Source organism: Zootoca vivipara, chromosome 1 (assembly GCF_965207765.1).
Source record: "Zootoca vivipara chromosome 1, rZooViv2.hap1.1, whole genome shotgun sequence".
In the NCBI taxonomy this organism is placed as follows: domain Eukaryota; kingdom Metazoa; phylum Chordata; class Lepidosauria; order Squamata; family Lacertidae; genus Zootoca; species Zootoca vivipara.
In genome coordinates this window covers 21,191,992-21,218,166 of record NC_142582.1, presented here as the reverse complement: position 1 = coordinate 21,218,166, position 26,175 = coordinate 21,191,992, and the positions used below count along the sequence as shown (strand labels likewise).

Here is a 26,175-nt window from a genome sequence, read left to right as displayed (position 1 = left end):
GTCCCAGCTCCTGCCAACCTAGCAGTTCGAAAGCATGTCAAAGTGCAAGTAGATAAATAGGTACCGCTACAGCGGGAAGGTAAACGGCGTTTCTGTGTGCTGCTCTGGTTCGCCAGAAGCGGCTTTGTCATGCTGGCCACATGACCTGGAAGCTGTACGTTGGCTCCCACCACAACCCCAGAGTCGGTCACGACTGGACCTAATGGTCACGGGTCCCTTTACCTTGACCTTTGTATGGTAGAAGTGCTTCTGCTGAGAACTTCCTTAGGCCAGGTTGCAAACCACTAATGGGTCTCTTAACAGGAGCTTCCAAGGCAGGGGCTTGCTGCCAAACCTAAATCTGGATCAGGGTTTCCCAAACTTGTTTCTCCAGCTGTTTTTGGACTACAATTTCCATCATCTGTGACCACTGCTCCTGCTAGCTAGGGATGAACAAAATAAGAATTACTTACAAAAACATGGTTGGGGAAAAACAAGGAAAGTATGCAACATGCTTCACCATGAGAGCCGTTAAAGTGAAAAAGAATGCTATGGAGGTAAACTTTGTGATCTGGAGTTGTGACTCTAATCTATATGAGCAATCATTTTGCAGTCAAATGAGTTTTGCATTCATTCAGCATTATTTAATTGGGAAAGTGGGCTCTATGCAGTGAGCATAGAGAGTTGCTTTGTGGCTACTGTTTATCACTTGAACATGTATTTTTCCACTGTTGTGTTTCTAAAAAGTCAGAGGGGGGGGCGGGAATCTGAGACTCATGTGTATTTGTTTTACCATGACAGGTAGTGAAATTCACCAAATCCTTCGAGTTGATGTCTCCAAAATGCAGTGCAGATGCAGAGAATAGGTTAGATCTCATGTTTTATATTGCAATGGATTAAGTTTTAATGAATAATCATTGATTGTTGGACTGTCTATGAATAGCTGTTTTATAAAGGTGATTTCCCCCCCCCCAGGCCTGAATTTAGTAGCTTTTCTATTCAGTTAGCTTATTTCACAATTTCTTACACGTTGCACAAAATTAGCATGACTTCCCCTCCTCCATCTTGTGCTGTTTCTTTTAAGTATTGCATTTTACAATATGCTGTACCAGAGAAAGTAATACTTCTCTCAGATGGTGCAGGTATAGGTTTAGTGCCTGCATAAACTACAACAAGCTATGGTAACCAGTAGACCTGGTGATGCAAGAGAATGGATTATTGTGATCAGGTTACCTCTCTCAAGAAGAGTTGCTATTGATGCAGCAACCTAAGTTGATGGAAAACACTTTGTGCCACCAACACTATGTGTCTGTTCAAAGTAAGGAGCTTAAAGTACACCAAAAGTACAAACCTGATTGCTAAGTATGTGCAACATAGATTGACTCTCCTCCAAATTCAGATGAACCACCTTCTAAAAACAGGGTTTCCAAATCTGGGTCTCCAATTCCCATCATCCCTGACCACAGGTCCTGTTAACTATTGATAATGGGAGTTGTAGTCCCAACAACAGCTGGAGACCCCAGTTTCGGAAACCCGATTCTAAAAGAAACTCTAATTTGATAGAACATCTCTAGAGCAAGAGTAGCCAACATGGTGCCTTCCAGAAGTTTTGGGTTCCAACTCCTATCAGCCCTAGCCAGCATGGTCAGGGGTGATAGGATCTGTAATCCACAGCATCTGGATGGAGTCAGTTGCAGCAGTAAGCATGTAGCAATAAGCACAAATTTGCTTGAGATTTAGGCAGCCTACTGTTTGAACCTCCGCTTGAATTATTTCTTGTTTTGTTAACTTGGATGCATTTTGCTGCTCCTAAAACCTGTCACACATAATCTAGTACTGATTTCATCCCCCTGTCATGTAATAATGTCAAGATCTTAATTGATGCTGTGCGCTTTAAATCTCTGCCCGCTTCATGATGGATTTTGCAAGATACACAATTATGAGCTCTGTGCTTTGGTAATCGGAACCTTGCCCTCAAAGGCTCTTTTCCCCTCGGTGTTCCCAAAGCTGCTGAAATAAACTGAAAACATTTAACAAGATGTTGCATTTCTGCACCTTTACACATTTAGATGTTATACTGCTATCAAAGCATGTATTGTATAACTTTATTATTTGAACTGAAAACCACGTGAGTGAGATTTTTCTAAGACTTGCTGTCCTGTTTTCTTTTTTAAATAAGTTTTATTTATAAAACTTTTTGCACCAACTCTTCAATGGAACAAATCAGGACTCACTCCAAGTATTTTGGCTTAATTTGCGTGTGAGTGACTGAATGTGAGGCTTCATGACGACATCCTCAAACAATTTTCTGTTTACAGTCAAAACTTCAGCAGAAGTCTAAGATATGAGCCATTATATGAACAGGGGGGTGAATAAGCAACATTACATTCCGCTAATTTTGTAAGTTGAAAGTAAAAATAAAATTAAAAAATTTGAAGGAAAGCAACATAAATTTTCTAACTGTTTTGAATAAAATACCATGACTATCAGTCTCAGAGCAGAGCATACTGTGACAAAAGAGAAATGGATAAGCAACAAAGCAGCTGGATCTATCAGCCACAGAAAAGGGAATGGTTTTTAGCTAGCTGCATAATTCTCCATAGACTGATGTTCTCTGTTTAAAAGGAAAAAGTTTTATAAATAAAACTTATTTAAAAAAGAAAACAGGACAGCAAGTCTTAGAAAAATCTCACTCACGTGGTTTTCAGTTCAAATAATAAAGTTATACAATACATGCTTTGATAGCAGTATAACATCTAAATGTGTAAAGGTGCAGAAATGCAACATCTTGTTAAATGTTTTGGCCTACAACTCCCATGATCCCTGGCTAACAGGACCAGTGGTTGGGGAAGATGGGAATTGTAGTCCAAAACATCTGGAGGGCTGAAGTTTGGGGATGCCTGCTCTAGACACAATATTAAGTGCTTATATAGATCTTTCAAAGTTCTTAATAACCTTTAAGAAGAACCTCTCTGTGCCTTTCTTTTGAGTTCCCCTGCAATTAGGTGTTTTCAGTAATGGAATCTGTCATTTTGAACAGTCTCCCGCGAGAAATTTACCTGGCCCCTTTGCAGTCAGTTTGGATGATATCTTTTGGCCTGTCGCATGGAGGAGAGCGAGAACAAATTGCCCTCCCTGGTGTAGCAGTCTCCATCCTCACATTGAATGTTCACATGCGGGACATCATGTCTAGACCTTTTTTCGGGGGGATCAACTGCATAAGTAAGGGACATAGAGTTGGGGGCACAGAGCAGGTGTAAGGTGTTGGAGGACAGAGCTTGGTGTACAGTGAAATCTGCCCCATGCCTTCTTACCTAGCCTCATGCCCCCAAGTTCGATGGAAGATGCTGTCCTTCAAGATTCACTGCCAACCTCATCAGATTGTGTATGTGGAAGGGAGGGGTGCCATCTTGCCCTTCACTCCAGAGAGCAGAATATTTTAGGCCAGCCACCTTGGGCCACCTTCATATATGCTGCGAGGAAGATGAACGGACCAGTGCTTGGCTGCACCACTCCAAATATATAATCCAAACCGACTCAGGTTTATTTCAGCAAACCTTTCCGGGGATTCATCTTTCAGGATCTGTCTGTCGCTGTTAATTGAGTTCTGTCTGCTTTTTTCCATAACCACGGTGTTGTCCTATTTTACTCTTACCTTTTTGCATATTAATTTAAATTTCCTTGTTTAGCCACTTTGATCACATCCTTCATTTCTCTAAAAAATAAATAAATACTGGAAATAAGCATATAAATAAAATGGATGTATTATTCTGTACCTAATGCCATTGAGCTGCTCTGAATTTTTATAGGTAATCCTGATATAAGGCTATGCTTTCCAGACTTATGAAGATGGGCTTTCAAGCAACAGTGACTATACCCTTTTCTTCCTCTGCTCTGCCTTTATGATAGCTTCAAAGACAGTTTGGAGAAACCGTCTTCATCTTATTCAGACTGGCTAGTAAATAATAGTATTGCTGAACTCGTAGCTTCCACGGGCCTCCCAGTGAACATCAGCGATGCATATCAAGATCCTCGCTTTGATGCAGAAGTAAGGCATCCTCTACCGACATAATTACAAACCTCTGTATTCTCTTAAATCGCAAAAAAATCTTAGCTACTTCCATTATATCCGATACCTTCCGTTGTGATCTGAATCATGTTTATAAATTGCTCTGCCAGCTCAGTGTTCATTTTATCAATGGATCAGATACTGGCATAACCACATTCAGGACACAACTACTCTCCCTCTTCTGAATTAACTTTATTCCATTAGGTTTAGTCATTTATGTGGTAACTAGTGGTTTTCAGCCCGTTCAATAACGGGCGCTAGAATCCTGGGGTTCGGAGAAGGTTCCCAGGTTTTAGGAGCAGCAAAATGCATCCAAGTTAACAAAACAAGAAATAATTCAAGCGGAGGTTCAAACAGTAGGCTGCCTAAATCTCAAGCAAATTTGTGCTTATTGCTACATGCTTACTGCTGCAACTGACTCCATCCAGATGCTGTGGATTACAGATCCTATCACCCCTGACCATGCTGGCTAGGGCTGATAGGAGTTGGAACCCAAAACTTCTGGAAGGCACCATGTTCGCAAGCGCTTCTCCGAACCCTGGGATGTCTGCTTCCTGTCGGCGGCTGCGGGAGAGAAACGGAGGAGGAGAAAGCAGCGCTTTCTCCTCCTCCGTTCCTGTCCCCCTGCCGTCGACAGCAAGGACAGGTCCCAGGGTTCGGAGAAGCGCTGCGCAAGCGCTTCTCTGAACCCTGGGATGTCTGCTTCCTGTCGGCGGCTGCGGGAGAGGAACGGAGCAGGAGAAAGCAGCGCTTTCTCCTCCTCCGTTCCTGTCCCCCTGCCATCGACAGCAAGGACAGGTCCCAGGGTTCGGAGAAGCGCTGCGCAAGCGCTTCTCTGAACCCTGGGATGTCTGCTTCCTGTCGGCGGCTGCGGGAGAGGAACGGAGGAGGAGAAAGCAGCGCTTTCTCCTCCTCCGTTCCTGTCCCCCTGCCACCGACAGCAAGGACAGGTCCCAGGGTTCGGAGACGCGCTGCGCAAGCGCTTCTCCGAACCCCAGGATTCTAGCGCCCGTTATTGAACGGGCTGAAAACCACTAGTTTAGTAGATAAAATAAAACACAGGGCGTACTCAGAGCAGCCCCAGTATTGCTGGAGTCAGCATCCCATATAGTGCTTTACAAAACAACAACAATGACACAGCATGACTATTACTGAAAACTCTTTCCACATTTATTAACTTACAAATTTATTCTTCCTCTTTAGACTTGATCTTTAGATTTTGGAGCACCATGTAAAGTATCAAAAACCAGTTTTGTAATTTGCTAGAAAACCTAGGAAGGAGGTGATTTGGTACAATTAATCTTGGTGTTTCTCCATATAAATTTGGGGTTTAATGTATTGATAGTTATATGGCTCTTGGTACTGAATATAGTGAAAATTAGAAAGCTGCGTGCCTGTTTTGGAAGGAAGGAGGTTAATCTGAGCCTGCTTGAGCCCTCATAAACGTACAGAACAAGCCTTGATTTGGTGGGATGAAAAATACATGAATCCCTGTGGACCCATGTGTAAGTGAATATCAAAAAGAAACAGTTGGGTGCCTGGACTCAAAATATGGGGCTAGCACACAGAGAGCCCCAGTAATACAATATTACTCACAAAAATAAGCAGCACAATGAAGCATTAGGAATATAGGTTGTTAGACCTTTCTTATCCCATTCAGCTGCACATAGCAGCTGACCTCTTTCTACCCCTCTGGCAATGAGCAGACCACACACTGTTAAGTAAGTTTAAAACGCTTTACTTACAAATTCAAGGTCACATTGTTCCATGCAGCAGCAAAGATAATACAGGCAAAATACACTTGGGTAGAAAATACAGCAAGATAGTTATAGACACATGCTCAAAGCTTGGGAGCAAGCTTACAAATGTCTTCCTTGGTGTGCAGAGTTAGTTAGATAGATAGAGAGAGGAAGTAGAAAGGCTGAACCTTCTCCCTCTCCAGCTCTATCTGAGCCTATCCAGCAATACAGCTCTGTGATACTTAACCCCTTCATGCACTAACTAGCAGTCATGCATAGTTATGTGCCTGCAATCTCGCACAGATCTGGATCCTTCTATGTATTTGGACAATTTCCCATATAGGCTAATGTAAGGGTGGAGGGTTGAAATCCTGCTCTCTTTGAGCTTGAGAGTAGTACAGCCTGTATACATGTACTGTATTTGAATTTCAATTTGTTTGTAGTAATGCAACCTTTTGCGCATATCACTTGCTAGACATGTTGGACAAATGCTAAGTCATATGCCATGCTAGTCACTAATTGTGTTGTTCTCATGTCCTAGGCTGACCAGATTTCTGGCTTTCATATAAGATCTGTTCTCTGTGTCCCTATATGGAATAGCAGTCACCAAATAATTGGTAAGATATCTCTCAATAACGTGGTTGTGCTGTTAGACTTTGGAACTCCCTCCTTAGAGAAGCTACATTGGCTGGCTTCCTGCTTGTTGGCTTTCAGCCTGCAGTTGAAGACGTTCTTCACACAACAGGCTTTTGGTAACTGACTGTTTTTAAGGAACGAGCTGGTGCTTTGATGTTTTTATTGTGCATGTTTTAATAGATATAATGTTTGATTGGGTTTTTTTTAAAATTATTGCTTCCCCCCACGCTATATTTTTAGCTGTTCCTAGTTTAGCTGTAAAGTACTGAGATAATGTGCTGGCCTTAAGGTTCGTTGGATACAGGACTTAAGACAGCCCAACTGACAGCCAAATTAATTAAGCCAATGCGATCAGGCATAGGAGAGAGTTTCCCCCCATTTGGTTTAGCTGACACATACAGTTTTGATAAATAAGCCAGTAACTAATACAATACAAGAAGCTATGAATTAATGTTGGTGCTGGAGGAGACTCTTGAGAGTCCCATGGACTGCAAGAAGATCAAACCTATCAATTCTTAAGGAAATCAGCCCTGAGTGCTCACTGGAAGGACAGATCCTGAAGCTGAGGCTCCAATACTTTGGACACCTCATGAGAAGAGAAGACTCCCTGGAAAAGACCCTGATGTTGGGAAAGATTGAGGGCACAAGGAGAAAGGGACGACAGAGGACGAGATGGTTGGACAGTGTTCTCGAAGCTACTAACATGAGTTTGACCAAACTGCGGGAGGCAGTGGAAGACAGGAGTGCCTGGTGTACTCTGGTCCATGGGGTCACGAAGAGTCGGACATGACTAAATGACTAAACAACAACAATGAATTAATGTATAAAATGAACTATGTTTGCTAACTTTTCGCAGGAGTAGCTCAAGTGCTGAATAGGCTTGATGGGAAACCGTTTGATGACGCCGACCAGCGACTCTTTGAGGTGAGAAATGTTAAGTTTGCAGCAGGGACTTCTACTTGAGCAGTACAGGTAATGGACACAATCCAGTTTTGACATTGATGTTTATTTGTTTCAGCAGGACCGAAGTAATTGCTTGCTTTAAGGTTGCAGCCTCTGCACATTTACTTGAGATTGCGCTACACTGAACACGGTGGGAGTTGCTTCTCAACAAATTTATATAGGTTTGGATTGCAATGCTCCTGTTCATACCAACAGGATTTGCTAAACTTGGGCTGGAATACAGCCTATGTATTTCTGCAAGTGGAGTCTCCTCTACATTTGTGTTGTACGCAAAAAGGCATGTTCGTCCTGATCTTATTTTACATATACTCATAAATAAATATCAGTGAAAGTACTGGAATGGATTTTCTTGTAAGTGTGGCTAGGCTGCATTCTGAGAATTACCAGTCCTAAGATCCTAGTAATAACTTCCAGACTTTCTCAGTCTTATTGCAATTCCACAAAGTACGGAAACGTAAGGTTTCTAACATTTCCAGCATATCTCACAGTAATTATTATACATTTTTGCTAGATGAGATGGAGCTTTAAAGGACCTTGTAATGGCTTTCCTTCAGTTTTCTCCATGGAGAGGCTGCAGGGCCTTTTGTAAAAATGAAGTGCCAAACAGAATCTGAAATATCAATTCCCAAAGCATTATTCCATTTGGTTTGAAAATTACTGCTTTCATTTCCCACTCTGTAGCTTATAAGAGCATGATAGGTCAAAAACAAGAACCCTTTCCATTTCTTCCTCTACAGTTTCAAAGAGTAGTAATTCAGACAGAGACGTTTTTGCTTCCATCATCCCAGTTCTAAAATTGTAGGCTAGGAAATGTTTCAGTTGATGGCACTGAATCCAGGATGGAGAATTACCTCCAAAAATAGTTCTAATTTGAGAATAACTCATCAGATAGAATTGGTTAATTTCAAACTACTCTGGACCTAAAGAATCGGATCGTTGGTCCATCTCTCTTGTTATTATCCACAGTGATTTGCGGTAGATCTCCAGAGCCATAGCTTTGTGGTAACAGAGATGCTCTGTATATGAATTGACCATTGTCTTGTGCTGCATACTAGTTTTGCCTCCTGCTAGCCACACTGCTTCAACTGATAATACGTATTTTGCAGTAGTGCATCCACCTTTTAGACTAAGGTTGCCAGATTTTTTTTTCAATGAATCCTTTTATTTGTTGCTAGGAGGGGTGGGTGTAAGGGAAGAAAAATGAAGCAGCAGCACGTAATGATGTATAAGGTTGGGGAACCAAATGTGTGAAAGGACAAAGGGAGAATTGGGAAGAGTTTATGGGTAAGGAGGAAAAAATGGGGAGACAGACAATAACACAGAGAGAAGGGAGGGAGGGAAGGCAGTCCAATGTAGCTCACAAACATGCAGAATGGAGCAAAAGAGGCAAGACAATTTCCCCACCACCACCACCATCACCCTTAACTTTGAAGCAACAGCCTTTGTCTGGGAGAGCGACTGGAAGGCTCAAGGCAGCACCCTGCTTTCTGCCGGCTTGGTAGCTCAGCTCACAAGCAGGCAGAGTGCAGCAAAGGGGGCTTTAAAGGCATGAAAAAGTGCTCCTTCTTCCTCATGAGCAAGCTCAGGAGAGACAGGGTAGCTTGCAGAGATGTCATGCAGAGAGGCTTCTTCCCTGCACCTCAGCTCTGCTGGTCCAAAGAACAGCCTTGCCTCTCTGGCTCAAGCAGGCAAGCAGGAGGAACGGGGCTGTTTGCAGAGCTGACGGAGAGGGAGGTTTCTTTTCATGCGTCAGCTGATAGGCGGGAGAGTTGCAGCAAAGCCCAGCTGCACCTCCGGCTCCCGAGGAGACCCTCTCTGGCGCTGTAGCGGATGATTGCTTTGGGCTCTGGAAGTCCCCAGGCATATGATTAATCTGGGGACATTCTGGGGATGGATTTTTTTCCTGGGGACAGATTGGTAAATCTGGGGGCTGTCCCCAGGAACCGGGGATGTCTGGTAACCATATTTTAGACTAATGGGTAGTTCTCAACTATCTCACATAATACGGACAGAATTCCACAGGCTAGAAGTGAATTTATACATAACACTAACCCATATCTTGTTTCTCTTGGGGGAGGGGGAACCTATAGATCACCTGTGTGGGGTAATCGATAAAAGAATGTGCTGAATGCCCACATCCAGAATGACCGCTCCCCACATCAAACGTGAGGCGACCTTTGCATGGTCGCGCGCAGCCCCCTGATCCCATAGGGTGACTTCCTGGTAGTTCGGGGCTGGCACCGCCTTCCCAGGTAGGATGCCAGGGGTCTCTGCCTACCCCAGCCTAGCGTCTAATCCTGCCTGGGGAGGTGTTGCCAGGGATGGCCAGGTAAGGGGAGGGACTTTCTAGCTCACAATAGAATTTGAATCTTACCTCCAAGCACCAGTTGGTTCCAGAGCTTCTCCCACCCTCCACACCCTCATTCATGTTTCTCTTGCAGGTTAACCTTTTCTCTACAGGTTCACAGGCGCTGCTACGTCAAGGTCGCTGTTGAAGGGCCGGAAAGGATTTTTCCTGCATTGGCAGGTTTTGCCTTTCCCGTAGCAATACGTCACAACTTTGGCGGTTTCAGGCCTTGGGCGGAATTCTTTGGCGACTTTCCTAGAGGGAGGGGCATGAGGCGGAGACCTCACCCCCTTGCAGCAACAAGATGGGGGTATTGGGGGAAGTGTGACCATACCATTAGGCGCCATCGCTTCCCCCTTCCAGCGGCAGCAAACGGGGGGGGGGGCTCTCTCTGCTTGAACATATGTTCTCCAGAGCCAGCCCCAACCCCCATACATGTGGATAACCCCGAAGCCTCCCAGAACCCCAGCTGGGGACTGGGAAGGATAACGCCCAATGCCTGAGCCAAGGTCTCCCTACATCTGAATCTTAATAAAGTTGTGGCCAATTTGAATCCCATAGCACGTTGCCTTGCATCTTTATTCCGCTTAGGGGGTCGCCTGGGGATTTGGGGGACTCCGCCTGTCCGCGCAAACGCAGGACAAGTAAGCTCTTGTAAGAGAGAGAGAGAAAGAGACCCATCAGCAGAGTTTTAAAACACAGAATCATGCCGCACAGTGGGAATGTTAGACCTTTTTAATTCTAGTTGCTTACAGTGCTTTCCCTCTTGCAATGAACAAGTAAGTTTAAATGCTTAGTAAGTTTACATGCTTTACTTACAAACTCCAAAGGTCAGATTCATGCATTATTCCACACAGCAGCAAGTAAACACAGGCAGAAATCTTGGCATACAAAATATAGTGTAATAACTATAAGTAAGCATGCATTCTGAGCTTGTAGTGAGCAAGCTCAGGCACATCCTATCTCACTGAGTTCACAGGGTGAAAGGAGAATGAACAAAGAAGGAAACTTACCTTCCTTCCAGGTGAGAACATGACTTAGCTGTGTCTGAAAATACAGTTCTGTGATCTTAACCCCTTCATATGTTAACTAGCCCTAAGCTTGCTAGTTATAGTTGGCTACAATTTCTCACAATCCCTCTTCTCAGGAAAATATAACAATTGCATGCACAATGTAATAAACCACCCAGAGTCCCATCTAAACTTAAAGGTTCTTAAAACTGTTTTCTTGTAGAAGCAAAGTTTGTTTTGTTTTCTTCCATCCTTTGCCATTTGCCTCGATAGCTTGACAAGTGTCTGGGTTGAAGTGGACATAATTCCAAACCATAGTTAAAAGTAACCACCATTTTGCAAGCCAACAAAAAAACATGTTTCCACATTGCTATTCGTCTGTGGTTCATCTGCTCCTGGGCTGGATTTAGGTGTTGTTCAGACAACAGAAATAAGCTATAGCTTAACATAATGTGCTAACAATACCATTGTGTTGGTGTCATGGCTATTTTGCCCTATGTTTAACAAGCTGGCTCAGGTTCCCAGAGAACAGTGTGTTTAAAGAACTTCTTAACAAGTAAACTAATGTTGATCTCTGGAGATGACGTGTTACAAATTTTTGTTTATTTTTATTTATTTTCCTAGGCTTTTGTCATATTTTGTGGCTTGGGCATCAACAATACAATAATGTATGACCAAGTGAATAAATCCTGGGCAAAACAATCTGTGGCTCTTGATGTGAGTATCACTGTAAATCAACTTAACATTTACTAGGGGGAAGAATTAATATATTTATTTTGTTTAATAGATTTTTAGTCCTTCCTGCCGTAGAAATAAGATGCATGCATTTCTACTTTAATTTATCGCCTAGCTCCCCATGCACCTCAATGTAAGAGCAACATAAGTTTTGTTCTGTTTCCTATCCAATTTTGGTGATGTGTTTTCCAAGGACCTGAATGTCTCCATTGAACTTGGTCAGTTCAGATCTAGGCTATCTTATCATGACTGAAAAGTACCCATGGGCACCTGGCTGGCCACTGTGAGAACAGGATGCTGCACTAAATGGGCCATTGTCCTGATCCAGCAGGACTCTATGTTCTTACCCAGATCTGTGATTTCATCGTATTCCAATGTACACCATAAGAAAGCTTAAAATTCTAGACAGCTGTGGCATAAGCAATGGGGAATCAGACATCTTATAGTAGCTTAAAAGTTGTTCATAAGAATGGGCATGCTGCTTTCCCACTGACTGGAAAAGCTCAAGCAGGGGATGAGTTGTAATAAACATTTGAAAACTATTGCAGCTGCATGCAAATGTATACTGTATTCTGTCCACGCCATGGCTGTGTATATAATCACAGTCAAAAGTGTGTTTAAGGCTCATCCGTGTACAAAATAAAGGCTCTGTAACTGAAAAATCATTTCAGCAGAGAAAAATATAATTGATCAATTGTTAAGATACTGCTCTATTAGAACATAAAGATTGATCACACTCTTATCTGAATATTGATGAAGGCAATGATGAAAAACCATCACAATTTGGTTTAAAAAAACAAACAACAACAACAACACAAGGGTGGAATTAGTTGTACTTGATTCTGAATACACATTGGGGGGGTGGTGTCTATTTCCACCAGTACTCCCTTCTTCCTGTGCACACTTGGGTTCAGCCCATAATTATTTTCCTTTGGATTATTTTTCTTCATGTCAGAACAATAACATTGTTTGCGGCATTACAGTATTTCTGAAATACCATTTCCTGAGAAATTATCTAGGAGGTAAATGCTGCAGGTAGAATTGATGACCTTTGATGTAATATCTTACATATACTCTATAGTGATGCATAAATATTAATAAATAATTTTAATAGTCCTTTCAGAGACTGCTTAAAGCTCCTATTTCATTTCAGCTTCTCACTCCTAATTTCTCCCCCTCCCCTCCTAATTTGTTCTGGGTCAGGTGCTGTCTTACCATGCGACATGTTCAAAGGCAGAAGTGGACAAATTTAAGGTAACCCATCAACCTTTTACTTCCTGGAAAGGGGCTGCATAGAGGTTTTAAAAAATAAAATAGCCAACAAAAATAAGCAGAATTGTGGGGAAAGATTTAATTTTTTGTGGCACTGTAAATCTGTTTCAGTACTAATTTCTGATCTTCTCTGTGGAAACTTGCAGCCTATAATAAAATTCTTGTAATTGTCTCTCTCTGCCATTTTTGTGATCATATGAATACTCATGTCAGGATCATTCTCTGTTCTTTTAATTTAGGACTCTGAATTGTTATCTCCCCTCCCCCCTTAATTCTACCTCCCTGTTGTCCAATATTTCCGCCTTAGTGACTATTCAACATCATGAATAAAAGTGGCTAATATGTACAACATTTTTTAAAGAAGATAAATCCCTGCTTTCAGCATCACAGATTCGAAAGACACTAGGAAAAAGCATTGTGGATGTGGGGAGAGAAAGTAAGGGGAGGAAAATGAGTCAAAGAATATCATTACTAACTTATATCAAGAAAGAAATGCAAGAGAGGAAAACGAGCTTTAAACAATTTCCTAAAGTGAGACAAAGAGGAAGCTGGCTGAATGAATGAATGAATGCAAACATATACTGTACTAATTTGCACGTGTGAAAATAATGGGAAGTTTGAGCAGGATATCGGTGGAAGATTGAATCCATGGGTTTCACTAGAAATGTTTATATCATTGCAGCTAATGAAGCCCTAAAAGTCTGTCCACAGGAGGTTTCTCATTGTGGATTGTTTCATTATTTATTAATTTTAAAGAGAAATCATATACTCCAGTTATGTGGAGAGAGAAGGAGATGTGTTGCTGCTCTGCTGGTGGAACAGCTGCTGTATCTCTTGTGTCCTCAGCTCAGGAGGTGACAGGGAAAACACACAACCAGAAAATGCAAAAAAGTGTAAAGTGGCCTTGAAACACTCTTTTTTGTTGTTTAGTCGTTTAGTCGTGTCCGACTCTTCGTGACCCCATGGACCATAGCACGCCAGGCACTCCTGTCTTGCACTGCCTCCCGCAGTTTGGTCAAACTCATGTTCGTAGCTTCGAGAACACTGTCCAACCATCTTGTCCTCTGACGTCCCCTTCTCCTAGTGCCCTCAATCTTTCCCAACATCAGGGTCTTTTCCAAGGATTCTTCTCTTCTCATGAGGTGGCCAAAGTATTGGAGCCTCAGCTTCACGATCTGTCCTTCCAGGGAGCACTCAGGGCTGATTTCCTTAAGAATGGATAGGTTTGATCTTCTAGCAGTCCATGGGACTCTCAAGAGTCTCCTCCAGCACCATAATTCAAAAGCATCAATTCTTCGGCGATCAGCCTTCTTTATGGTCCAGCTCTCACTTCCATACATCACTACTGGGAAAACCATAGCTTTAACTATACGGACCTTTGTCGGCAAGGTGATGTCTCTGCTTTTTAAGATGCTGTCTAGGTTTGTCATTGCTTTTCTCCCAAGAAGCAGGCGTCTTTTAATTTCGTGACTGCTGTCACCATCTGCAGTGATCAAGGAGCCCAAGAAGGTAAAATCTCTCACTGCCTCCATTTCTTCCCCTTCTATTTGCCAGGAGGTGATGGGACCAGTGGCCATGATCTTGGTTTTTTTGATGTTGAGCTTCAGACCATATTTTGCGCTCTCCTCTTTCACCCTCATTAAAAGGTTCTTTAATTCCTCGCTTTCTGCCATCAAGGTTGTGTCATCTGCATATCTGAGGTTGTTGATATTTGAAACACTCTATTGCCCACCAACCAGAGACAGTCGGTGATGACACCCACACCCACAGATGTTGGGGGCCAGTGGCTCCTAGTTGGGGGCACTAGACTCCTCAATGCACACATCCTCTGTCGTAACACACAAACAAAATGATGCCACAGCACCCCTAATCCATCAGCTACAGTCACACAGCTGGCATTAATATCTGTATAGCCAGGCTGTAGGCATTTCTCCAGGCGGATGTTCAAAACCCCTTAACGTTCCTTACAAGCACTCTTTTATGAGCATAACAGAAAGGACAGAAGGAGAGCCCACACAACGAAAGTCGCCACATAGCTCTCTAGAAAAGGAAGCTTGCAGGAAGCACATAAATTTCTTTTAGAACAAGTGTTCAAAAACTTTCCAGGGAGGAAAAAAGATGCATCTGAACTCCTTTCCAAAAATAATATGTAAACTTTTCTCTATTGATGTGTAATTTACAGGGTTTTTTTTAAAAAAATACAAACCTAAACTGATTGTGCAGCTGGGAAAGCTGTGCAAGAGATCAATATTTAATAGCTGTATTACATTATTGATAGCTTTGTAAGATACTCCTTTTTGTAGGCAAACAGCACTCAGGAGAACCCTATAGCAGAAAATAACGAATCACTTGTTTTATGAAATCTTTGATTCAGACTGCAATATTAATAGCAGTTCTGCTTTGTTACTTTGGCTGACCTTTGCTTAAACAATAACCGTAAATGGAGATATCTTCAATAGGATATCTATTTCCCGGTTTTAACATCTGAAGCATTCATTAAATTCTAACACCTACCGGACCTAAGAATTTAGGGTGCCCAGCACCCACAAATTCATGACAATACGTAAGAGTCTGTTGAAGTGCAAGGTCCCTTTTAGTAGACCCATTTGCCTGGTGTGATTGCTTGTTTTGGTTATCATTGGGGAGGCACACAATTGGAGCAAAAATGTTCACTTCCTTTAAAGCAACAGCAGAAACTTTAAAAGGCGCCTGCAGTGGTAGTTACCAACTCATCTGGCAAGCAACATAGGAAATGACCAATGAGACCATTGGTCCATCTAACCCATTGTTGTTTACACTGACTGGCAGCTGTTGCCCAGGGTTTCAAATAGGAGATGCTGGGGATTGAACCTGAAACTTGAGATGCTTTGCCACTGAGGCACAGACGCCTCCTCTTAAGCAAAAGGATTGTTGTAAATAGCACTGTGGATTCCTGCCTTTACGGTCACGAAGAGTCGGGTAAACAACTAAACAACAACAACATTCCTGCCTTTACAGTTTCAGTTGCCCTTTCAAAGAAGGAATTTTTTTTGGTTGGGTAATTCTCTTGTAAAAGAGACACTTCCACAGTGCAGTTGTTGGGAAGTCCTTTGCCATACAAGGTGAAAGGATCACAATTTCGTAGAGACAACCCAACCCCCCCCCCGCTACCTGGAGAGTCTTGCGCTTTCGCTGAAAAACTTCATTCCACTGGAATGTCGCTTTTCACTGCAAAAGGGGAAAACTGGTGTAACTCTAAAGCTTGCACAGTGAGGAAAGTCAGGATTCTGTGACTCAGGAGTGTAGAGCGCAACACAATTTCTTTGAATCTCCAGCATGCTTTGAAAATGGCTTTAAATTATTTTTCACACACCCCGCCAAAAAGGTCAGCATTGTTTTATTCCTAGTATTAGTATGCTAAATATAAGTGCAAAGAAACCAAAAAAGCAAAGACCCATCACTGGCATTTTCCCCTTTCTAGTATTAGCAATTTCTGTTTCTATTAGTCAATATGTTGGCAAGTTTAGGCTTAAAGAATTAATGATGTGAAGGAAAAAGTCAATAATATTGACACACAAGACTCCCATACTGAAAGGGGTGTTGCAGTTCTGTTTTGTTGCAGTTCGGCTTACAAGTACTGTACATTATGCAGCTATTTTTTTATTTCTTCTTTACCATTACATCTGTTGCGGAGCCTAAACAGCTGTTGTCTAATCATTAAATGATGCTTAAAGAAAAACCCAGGAAAATTGGGAACATCCTATGTTAGGGAATGTTGCATTATTTAGAGAAGGAGGTAAAATTATTCATTCTTCTGTTCAACTCTTGACTTGCCATGCAGGGGCGTAGCCAGGATCAAAACTAGGGGGGGGCAAGCCATGGTCGTTCAGGGGCGGGGCCCAAAGGGGGAACGTGGGCGGGGCTACAGGGCCAGCTGGCCTGATGATATCGTGGCGGCGGCAGTGGCAGCGGCCACCTTGTGCTTCTGGGGCTGGCAGCATCGGCGGCTACCCTGCTTGGCTGGAGAGGAAGGGAGGGTCGGGCAGGCGAGAGGGGGTGACAGGGCGGGCAAGGGCGAGGGAAGGCACGGCCGCAGACACGACGGCTCCAAGGCGTTGCTGCATATCAGCATAATATTTCAACCATGTTGTAGGTTCAAGCCCCACCTTAGGAAAAAATTCCTGCATTGCAGGGGGTTGGACTAGATGACCATTGTGGTCCCTTCCGACTACAATTCTATGATTCTATTGATATATAGCCATAGCATATGCATCATTCTGCTTTCTTGAAATGTCCTACTCCTAGGCATAGCAGCCAACTCCTAGAGGCCTAGGTGCATCTCCCCCCCCCAATTACTGGTAAATACAGTGGTACCTCGGGTTACGAACGCGATCCGTTCCGGGTCGCAGTTCGTAACCCGAAAAGTTCGTAACCCGAAAAGGGCCCGAACCGCCGCTTTGCGCATGCGCAAAGCGCTATTTCCGCTATTTTTGCGCTTTCCGCATGCGCAAAGGTATGCGGCGCTTCTGCGCACGCGCGCACGGCGAAAATACTTCCGGGTTTGCGAAGTTCGTAACCCGGGTTGTTCGTAACCCGAGGTGTTCGCAACCCGAGGTACGACTGTACTGTATTTTAAAGAGTCACCCACCCCCATGTTGATGGGCTTTCTATGTGGGGCTTTTCTGCCCCCCCCGTATTTTATTAAGGATGGAAGAGGGAAGGAAGGAAGAAATAGAGAGAGGGATAACTCATATTTGTGGGTGCCTCTGGGTGATGCTGTGATGCTGGAACTCTGCAGTAAGAGGACGGGAGGGTCGGGCAGGCGAGAGGGGGTGGCAGGGCGGGCGAGGGCGAGGGAAGGCACGGCCGCAGTCACGACAGCTCCGAGGTGTTGCTGCATATCAGCATAATATTTCAACCATGTCATGGGTTCAAGCCCCACCTTGGGAAAAAGATCCTGCATTGCAGGGGGTTGGACTAGATGACCCTTGTGGTCCCTTCCGACTACAATTCCATGATTCTATTGATATATTACCATAGCATATGCATCAATCTGCTTTCTTGAATTGTCCTAGGCATAGCAGCCAACTCCTAGAGGCCTAGGTGCCCCCCCAATTACTGGTAAATACTGTATTTTAAAGAGTCACCCCCCCCATGTTGATGGGCTTTCTATGTGGGGCTTATCTGCCCCCCCCCCCGTATTTTATTAAGGACGGAAGAGGGAGGGAAGGAAGGAAGAAATAGAGAGAGGGATAACTCACATTTGTGGGTGCCTCTGGGTGACGCTGTGATGCTGGAACTCTGCAGCAAGAGGAAGATACTGGTACGCCTGTACAGGAGCCTTGCAAGCAGCTTTCTCTCTGCTTGATTTACAGCAGGCACGTCCAACAGGTAGACTGTGATCTACCAGTAGATCACTGGATGTATGTGGTACATCACTGCTAGATCACTGGCACCCCTAAAAAAAGCTCACCCAAAATTTTCCTCCTCCCTAAAAAAAGCTGAACTATGACCTGAAACCCTAAACAAAAATGGGCCTCCCTTCCTCCTAAAAGAAGCTCAACAAGTTTGACCTAAACTCAAAAAAACAGGGCTTCCCTTCCTTAAAAAAACTCAACAGCTTTGACCTGAACCCCCCAAAAGGGGGTAGATCACTCCCAGTTTTTAACTCTGTGAGTAGATCAGAGTCTTGGGAGGTGGCCACCCCTGATTTACAGTATACAGATGCAGGAGGAGGGGCAGACTGGAACACCTCTGCTTTTTATAAACATCACTGTGTCTATCAAAAGCTACAGCCCCCCCTTTTCTTATTCATTTCCTTTTAGCCTTGCAGAGCCACCTTAGTCAATGCACCCTCATTAAATCGCCAATAGAACTCTTAATGCAATCCCTGAATGCTCATTAACAACTACCACTGAAGAACAATAGGGTGAATTGGTCAGCTATCAAACCTTGCCTGAAGGGATTTTCTGCTCCATTGTCTTAACTGCTTAAGTACCGGTAGCCACTTTGCTTTATTTATTTGATGTATTTTTGTTACAGCTGTGTTCCCACCCCCACCCCAGCAAGTGGAGAGCTGCTCTCGCTAAAGCAAAGCCCTTTCCACTTTAGTTTTTGGAGGGGAAAAGTGCTGGTTATGGTCTGTAAAATACAATAATTTTTTGCTTCTAGGGGGGGGCAGCTGCCCCCTCCTGCCCCCCTGCCTACACCCATGTTGCCATGTAGAAATTTCTAACCATTAATTCATCCAGAGAAATTCTATGCAGAATTAATAGCATATAAATAGCTTTTAAGTATTAGTAATATTAAGCATGACAAGAGTCTGGAGCAGGATTTCCCAAATGTGGGTCTTTGGCTGTTTTTGGACTACAGCTCCCATCATCCCTAGCTAGCAGGACCAGTGGTGATGGATTATGGGAATTGTAGTCCAAAAACACCTGGAGACCCAAGTTTGGGAAACACTGTTTCTTCCCTCCCCCCCTCGCCTTCCTGGCAGCATCTCATTTATAGCCCCCACATCTGGCTCACACCCAGATCACTGGTTGTTTTCCCTACTCCTGCCTCTCATCATTGGCTGCAGCCAGTGTGGGGGCGTTCAGCATGTTCTCATCACATCACACATGTTTATAATAGATTATGGGTAGGCAAACTAAGGCCTGGGGGCCAGATGTTTCCCAATTGCCTTCTCAATCCGGCCCGCGCATGGTCCGGGAATCAGCGTGTTTTTACATGAGTAGAATGTGTCCTTTTATTTAAAATGCATCTCTGGGTTATTTGTGGGGGCTGCTTAGTGTTTTTACATGAGCAGAATGTGTGCTTTTATTTAAAATGCATCTCTGGGTTATTTGTGGGGCATAGGAATTTGTTCATTTTCCCCCCCTTCAAAATATCGTTTGACGCCCACCCCAAAGGTCTGAGGGACAGTGGATCGGCCCCCTGCTGAAAAAGTTTGCTGACCCCTGTAGTAGATGTTGCTAAGAATAGAGGCAGAAGAATATGGAGCGGAGGCAGCTCAGTGTCTCTTATGATGACACCTAGTTCTACCCTTAATATCTGATAGGAAACTGGTAAAGGTAAAGGGACCCCTGACCATTAGGTCCAGTCGTGACCGACTCTGGGGTTGCGCGCTCATCTCGCATTATTGGCCGAGGGAGCCGGCGTATAGCTTCCAGGTCATGTGGCCAGCATGACAAAGCCGCTTCTGGCAAACCAGAGCAGCACATGGAAATGCCGTTTACCTTCCCACTGTAGCGGCTCCTATTTATCTACTTGCATTTTGACATGCTTTCGAACTGCTAGGTTGGCAGGAGCTGGGACCGAGCAACGGGAGCTCACCCCGTCACAGGGATTCTAACCGCCGACCTTCTGATCAGCAAGCCCTAGGCTCAGTGGTTTAACCATACTCAGTCAATCTCGGGGATGGCATGTGCGAGGCTATTTTTCTCAGGTCATGAGTGTGAGGTAGCTTTGCTTCGTTATAATAAATAAATAAATCTCCACTTCATCAAATGATGAACTGTGGGAAGCCAGTAAAATGTGCGTTGCCGTTTGTGTTAGGAAAAGACGCAATGAAAAGATAAGAATGAAGGAAGAGATTCTGTATTTTTGTGTCACCGAGGAATTATTTTTGTTATTTGGGTAGAGAGGAGATACTGTGCAGAATGACATCTTAAGGGTTTGTAGGAACAAATGTAGCCTGCCTTCTGCCACTCTTGGGCATGTAATAAATAGAAAGGCAGTCTAGAAAGATGCATGTATTCGTGCATAAATATGTATACATATATTTTAAACCCTCCACCAATGAAGCCAACACACTGCAGTTCCATGTGCACACATGTACGCAAGGGGCAAGCTTCAGCTGTCCAGCCCCAAGAAGGGTACACATGGAGCATACATATTCTCCCCCCACACACACAAATACACATTTCCCTAATTCACACATGGTCCCGCTAGATGTGTTCCAATTCTACACATTTTTTCATATGGTCCCTGCAATTATTACAGTGATCCCGATATGGCTTTCCCAACTGATGCAGGAGTTAGATCTTGCAAAAAGGAATGAAGCGTTTTGGGTCTTCACTCAACCTTCAGGCCATTCTCTGTTGTTGAGAGGAAAAGGTGTAAGCCAGCCTGACCAACACCCTTTCTTCCCATTCACGCAGTTTGAAAGCTCACATCTGTGTGCTGTTTTCCAGCTGAAATATACTCGGAGTCGAGAGTGAATTTCATGCTCTTTATTCAGCTCATATTCATCAAGGAGAAGAAGAGAAGACGAATGGCTCTTTTCCCAAAACCATCTGCTTATATACATTATTTACACAATGGGCCTTGCGTGATTGGCTACTTCAGGGCTACACCTGTGGGCCAATTATATTGTGGATTGACTTCTGCCTGCAGCCTGATTGGCTGCTCCTACAGGCCAATCAGGTAGCAGATTCACTTCTGCCAGCCGCCTGATTGGCTGCTCCAGCAGGCCAATCAGGTTGCGGATTCACTTCCACCTGGAGTTGGATTGGGTAGCTCCCGCTGATTCTGAATCCTATTGTTCTAGGATTCAGCTCAGTACATAACACCCCTCCCCTCTAAGTTCCAGTCCTGCCCGGGAAGTTGCATTCGTAGTCCCCAAGGTCTGCTGGCCGCCTCCGTGTGCGTTGTGGCCTGGGGTGTTCCTTGGTCAGGGGTTCTGGTTCTGGCTCGTGTTCCGAGGCTGCTGGCTGTGCCGGGGCTGTCTGGTCTGGCGCCACTGAACCACTAGGTTGTGACTCTGGTTCCGGTGTCCTTCCAGCCTCGGGGCGCCCCTCTGTGCCTACTGCTTCTGCTTCCCCTGCCCACCCCTCTCGCTCTACAGGCCTCACTGCCCTGCTGTCCCCTTGGGACCCCTCTGTCCCGCTCTCCTCCCGGGTTCCTCCTGGGAATCGTCGCCGTAGCTGGTCGCAGTGGCGGCGCCAACATTGCCCCCCTTCCGTTAGTACCTCGTACGACACGGGACCGGTCACCTTGGTGACTGTGGCGGGTACCCATGCTGGGCCTGCCCCAAAATTCTTTGCATACACTGGGTCCTGGGCCACAAATGTCCGGGGGTTCCTGCCTTTCCCCACCACTACCTCATCCTGAGCTCTGTCGGGGTGAAGTCGGTCCAGTCTAGTTGCAAGGCGCCGGCCCATGAGTAGTTCAGCTGGGCTCCGGCCCGTCGTTGTGCTTGGGGTGCTGTGCTGTGCTAGAAGAAATGCGGCAAGGCGGTATTCCCAGTCCCCTTGTGTTATGCGGCGGAGGCTGTCCTTGGTGGTCCGCACCATGCGCTCCGCTTGGCCATTGGTGGCAGGGTGGAATGGTGCTGAGCGGATGTGGCGGATGGCGTTCTGCGCTGTGAAGGTCTGGAACTCCTCTGACGTGAATGCGGTTCCATTGTCCGAGACGAGGGTGTCAGGGAGCCCGTGGGTTGCAAACAGCTTACGTAGTACCCGGATGGCTGCCGCCGTAGAAGTGGACGGTACCAGTGCGACCTCCAGCCATTTGGTGTAGGAATCCACCACTATGAAGAATGTTTTTCCCTGGAAGGGGCCAGCGAAGTCCACGTGCAAGCGTGACCATGGATGTCGGGCGGACTCCCAGGGCTGGACTGGGGCCCTTGGGGGATCCGGGCGGGATTCTTGGCAGGTCTGGCAGTGTTGGACCCAGGCCTCTATCTCTCTGTCAATCCCCGGCCACCACACATAACTCCTGGCAAGGGCCTTCATCCTCACTACCCCTGGGTGTGTCTCGTGTAGGGCTGTGAGGACCCTTTTGCGGAGGGGTTGGGGAACAACAACCCTGCTTCCCCATAACAGGCACCCCTTGTGGGCCGACAGTTCATGTTTGCGGTTTGTGTAGCCAGCGAATTCTGGCCCGGGGCTGCTGCTGGGCCATCCTCGCCACACCCAGTCCAGGACCCGGGAGATGACCCTATCTTTTGTGGAATGGTGCGCAACTTCTTGTGCCTGAATGGGTCGGTCGGGAAGCAGCTCCAGGGTCATAACCTCTTGCGCAGGCGCTGGGTCGGGGCCTGTTTCTGGTAGTGGTAGCCTGCTGAGTGCGTCTGCGTGGCCCATCGCCTTCCCAGGGCGGTGGATTAGTGCATACTGGTAGCCGGCAAGGAAAATTGACCACCTGAGGACACGTGGAGACAACACTTGGGGGGTCTGCTTCTCGGGGGCAAACAGGCCAAGCAACGGCTTGTGGTCAGTCACTATGGTAAAGGGCCGCCCGTACAAGAAATCATGGAATTTTTTTACGCCCTTCACGATTGCCAGACCCTCCTTGTCAATCTGTGAGTAGTTTCGTTCGGCTGCAGCAAGCGTCTGGGAGAAGTATGCCACCGGCACCTCTCTTCCATCCGGGAGTTGGTGTCCCAGGACAGCGCCGATGCCATAGGGAGAGGCGTCGCATGCCAGCACCACTGGCAGCCTCTCGTCGAAGTGTGCCAAGACCGAGTTCGAGACGAGCAAGTCCTTGACTGCCTGGAATGCGGCCCTTTGTCGCTGGCCCCACACCCAAGGGGCCCTTTTATCTAGGAGTCTGTGTAGGGGCTCCGCTACCGCTGCCTTATGGGGAAGGAAGGCATGGTAAAAGTTCAATAGTCCCAAGAATGACTGAAGTTCGGGCTTGCTCTTGGGTGCTGGGGCCTCACAAATGGCCCGTACCTTGTCACCGGTTGGATGGACCCCTTCTGCGTCCACCTTAAATCCCAGAAAGTCCACCTGCGGCACTCCCAGTAAACACTTTTCCCGCTTCACCTTGAGGCCCGCCGTCTGGAAACGGTGCAGGACGGAGCGGAGGCGGTCCTCAAATTCCTCTGGTGTGGGCCCGGCGATCAGTACATCATCGAAGAAGGGGGTGACGCCAGGAATCCCTTTAAGGAGAGAGTCCATTAGATTCTGGAATATGCCTGGTGCCACGCTAACGCCAAATTGCAGCCGCTTTACTCTGAATGCCCCTCTGTGCGTCACAATCGTCTGAGCCTCTGCTGTGGCTTCGTCCACAGGCAACTGTTGATACGCTTGGGCCAAGTCCAGTTTGCCAAAGATTTTTGACCCAGCCAGGGTGGCGAGGACATGGCTGACCACTGGCACTGGGTATGCATGGGCCGTGAGAGCCTTGTTTATGGTGCATTTGTAGTCTGCACAGATGCGGACCGAACCGTTAGGCTTGACGGGTGTGACAATTGGAGTTTCCCAGGGGGCGTTGGGCACCGGCTCCAGCACTCCTTGCTCCACGAGCCGGTCCAATTCCTCGTCTATGCGGGGTTTCAGGGCGAACGGGACCCGGCGGGCCTTGTGCCTGATGGGTCGTACAGCGGGGTCTAGCTGTAGGGCAATGGGGGGTCCTGTATATCGTCCCAATGCCCCATCGAAAACCCCTGGAAACTCTTTGCATATGGCGTCCACGTCCACTTGTAAGCTAGTGCGGTTCACCCCGGTAACGGCTAGCCCCAGAGGTCCAAACCATGCCAGTCCCAGTAAGCTAACGTAGGGGCCCTTAACTACCAGCAAGTCCAATTGTTGCTTTCGCCCTCGATATTGCACCCTGAAGGTCCCCACCCCCATTGTAGGGACCTTACGTTTCTGGAAGTCCCGGAGGGTGAATGGGGCCGGCCTTAGTTTGGGACCCCCATTAGGGCACAGTTCCCTTAATGTTCGGGCCGAGATTATGGATAGAGTTGAACCCGTGTCCAGCTCCATGCGGCATGGGGCTCCCTCTATCTGTACCTCTATATAAATTTTCTCTGTGCTGGGATGGGGCAACTGGAATACCTGGTAGTCCGTGATCTCCGTCGAGTTGCCTTGGTGCATGGTGCCGTGTGACCTGGGGCTCCTGGGTCGGTCATCTGATGCTTGTCGACGGGTGAGTCGAGCCCGACACACCCGGGCGATGTGTCCCAATTTTCTGCACTGCCTGCACTCTGCGTTGCGGAAACGACAGGTCCTCCTCTCGTGGTTCTCCCCGCAGCTTGCACAGTTCCCTCCTTCTCGTCGAGGCTGCTGTGGTGTGTGTGCTGCTTGAGTGCGCCGCTGTACTCGGTGTACTTCCTCCCTGTCAGATTCGGATTCGTCGGTGAGGTCTTCGTGGTAGACCCTCGGTTGGGATGGCGGGGCCGGTCGTGCCTCTTGCGTTGACCTCTCGGCGGCTTCGGTTGCCAGGGCTTCCTCCAGAGCAATCTGGAACGTGAGGTCTTTTTTGGCGTAGAGGCGTCGTTGCAACATCTCGTCCCTCAGGCCACTGACGAGGCGGTCACGAAGCATGTTCTCCAACTCTGAGAAGTTGCATAACCGGGCGGCTTGGCGGAGGGAGGTCACAAACCCAGTTATGGTTTCCCCCGGGGCTTGCCGCTTTGCGTAGAAGGCATTTCGGCAAGCTACCACCGAGGGCTGTGGTGAAAAGTGCTCCTTCAGCCGTTCCATTATTGTTTTGTAAGAGACGGTAGCGACATCTCTAGGTGCAAGGAGAGCCCGGGCGATTTCAAACGTCTCCTCTCCACAGACGCTGAAGAATGTCGCCCTCTTCATGGCATCGTTGGTGACTTCTTTCGCTTGCAGGAGGAAGTTGAATCGGGCGGCGTACCCTTCCCAGTCTCCTGATGCTGGTTTGAATGGCAAGAAGCTGCTGTCGGTTGCCATTCTGGGTTCCTTGGGTCCTGGAGCTGAAGCCTGGATGCACGGTGCGATGCAGCGGTGCAGCAGGTGGCGGTGCTGCGGTGCAGTGCGTGGTGGCGGTCAGCTCAGCAGGATCCCACCTTCGTCGCCAGTGAAATATACTCGGAGTCGAGAGTGAATTTCATGCTCTTTATTCAGCTCATATTCATCAAGGAGAAGAAGAGAAGACGAATGGCTCTTTTCCCAAAACCATCTGCTTATATACATTATTTACACAATGGGCCTTGCGTGATTGGCTACTTCAGGGCTACACCTGTGGGCCAATTATATTGTGGATTGACTTCTGCCTGCAGCCTGATTGGCTGCTCCTACAGGCCAATCAGGTAGCAGATTCACTTCTGCCAGCCGCCTGATTGGCTGCTCCAGCAGGCCAATCAGGTTGCGGATTCACTTCCACCTGGAGTTGGATTGGGTAGCTCCCGCTGATTCTGAATCCTATTGTTCTAGGATTCAGCTCAGTACATAACACCAGCATAGCCCAGCTATTTGTGCCCAGGCTGGTTGCTGAGAGGTGACACTGCAGCCTGGTTCTGTCCAATTTCAAGTTGAAAAAAAGAGAACTGTTAATGCTTTGGCTCAGGAAAGCATTTACAGGAAGTAGGTCTTGGTAATCCTGAATCCCCACCCCCCACCCCACTCACAATCTGTGGAATAACTTCTACTTGAGCAAACAAGGACAATCACAGCCACTTTAGTGAGCTTGGGATGAATGTCAAGTATAGGACCTCATCATGACAGCTGTCACAACCACACCCGC

At 46.2% G+C, this 26,175-nt stretch overlaps 1 protein-coding gene across 1 annotated transcript in view; it reads left to right on the top strand.

Moving 5' to 3' along the window:
• The window catches only part of PDE11A (phosphodiesterase 11A), a 163,192-nt gene that overhangs the window by 61,750 nt on the left and 75,267 nt on the right, over positions 1-26,175 (top strand). Inside the window, exons 5-10 of the mRNA XM_035112278.3 lie at positions 781-845; positions 3,889-4,027; positions 6,329-6,404; positions 7,280-7,347; positions 11,368-11,460; positions 12,682-12,732. Of these exons, the coding sequence (XP_034968169.3) occupies positions 781-845; positions 3,889-4,027; positions 6,329-6,404; positions 7,280-7,347; positions 11,368-11,460; positions 12,682-12,732 (492 nt within the window). The remainder of the gene's footprint in view (positions 1-780; positions 846-3,888; positions 4,028-6,328; positions 6,405-7,279; positions 7,348-11,367; positions 11,461-12,681; positions 12,733-26,175) is intronic.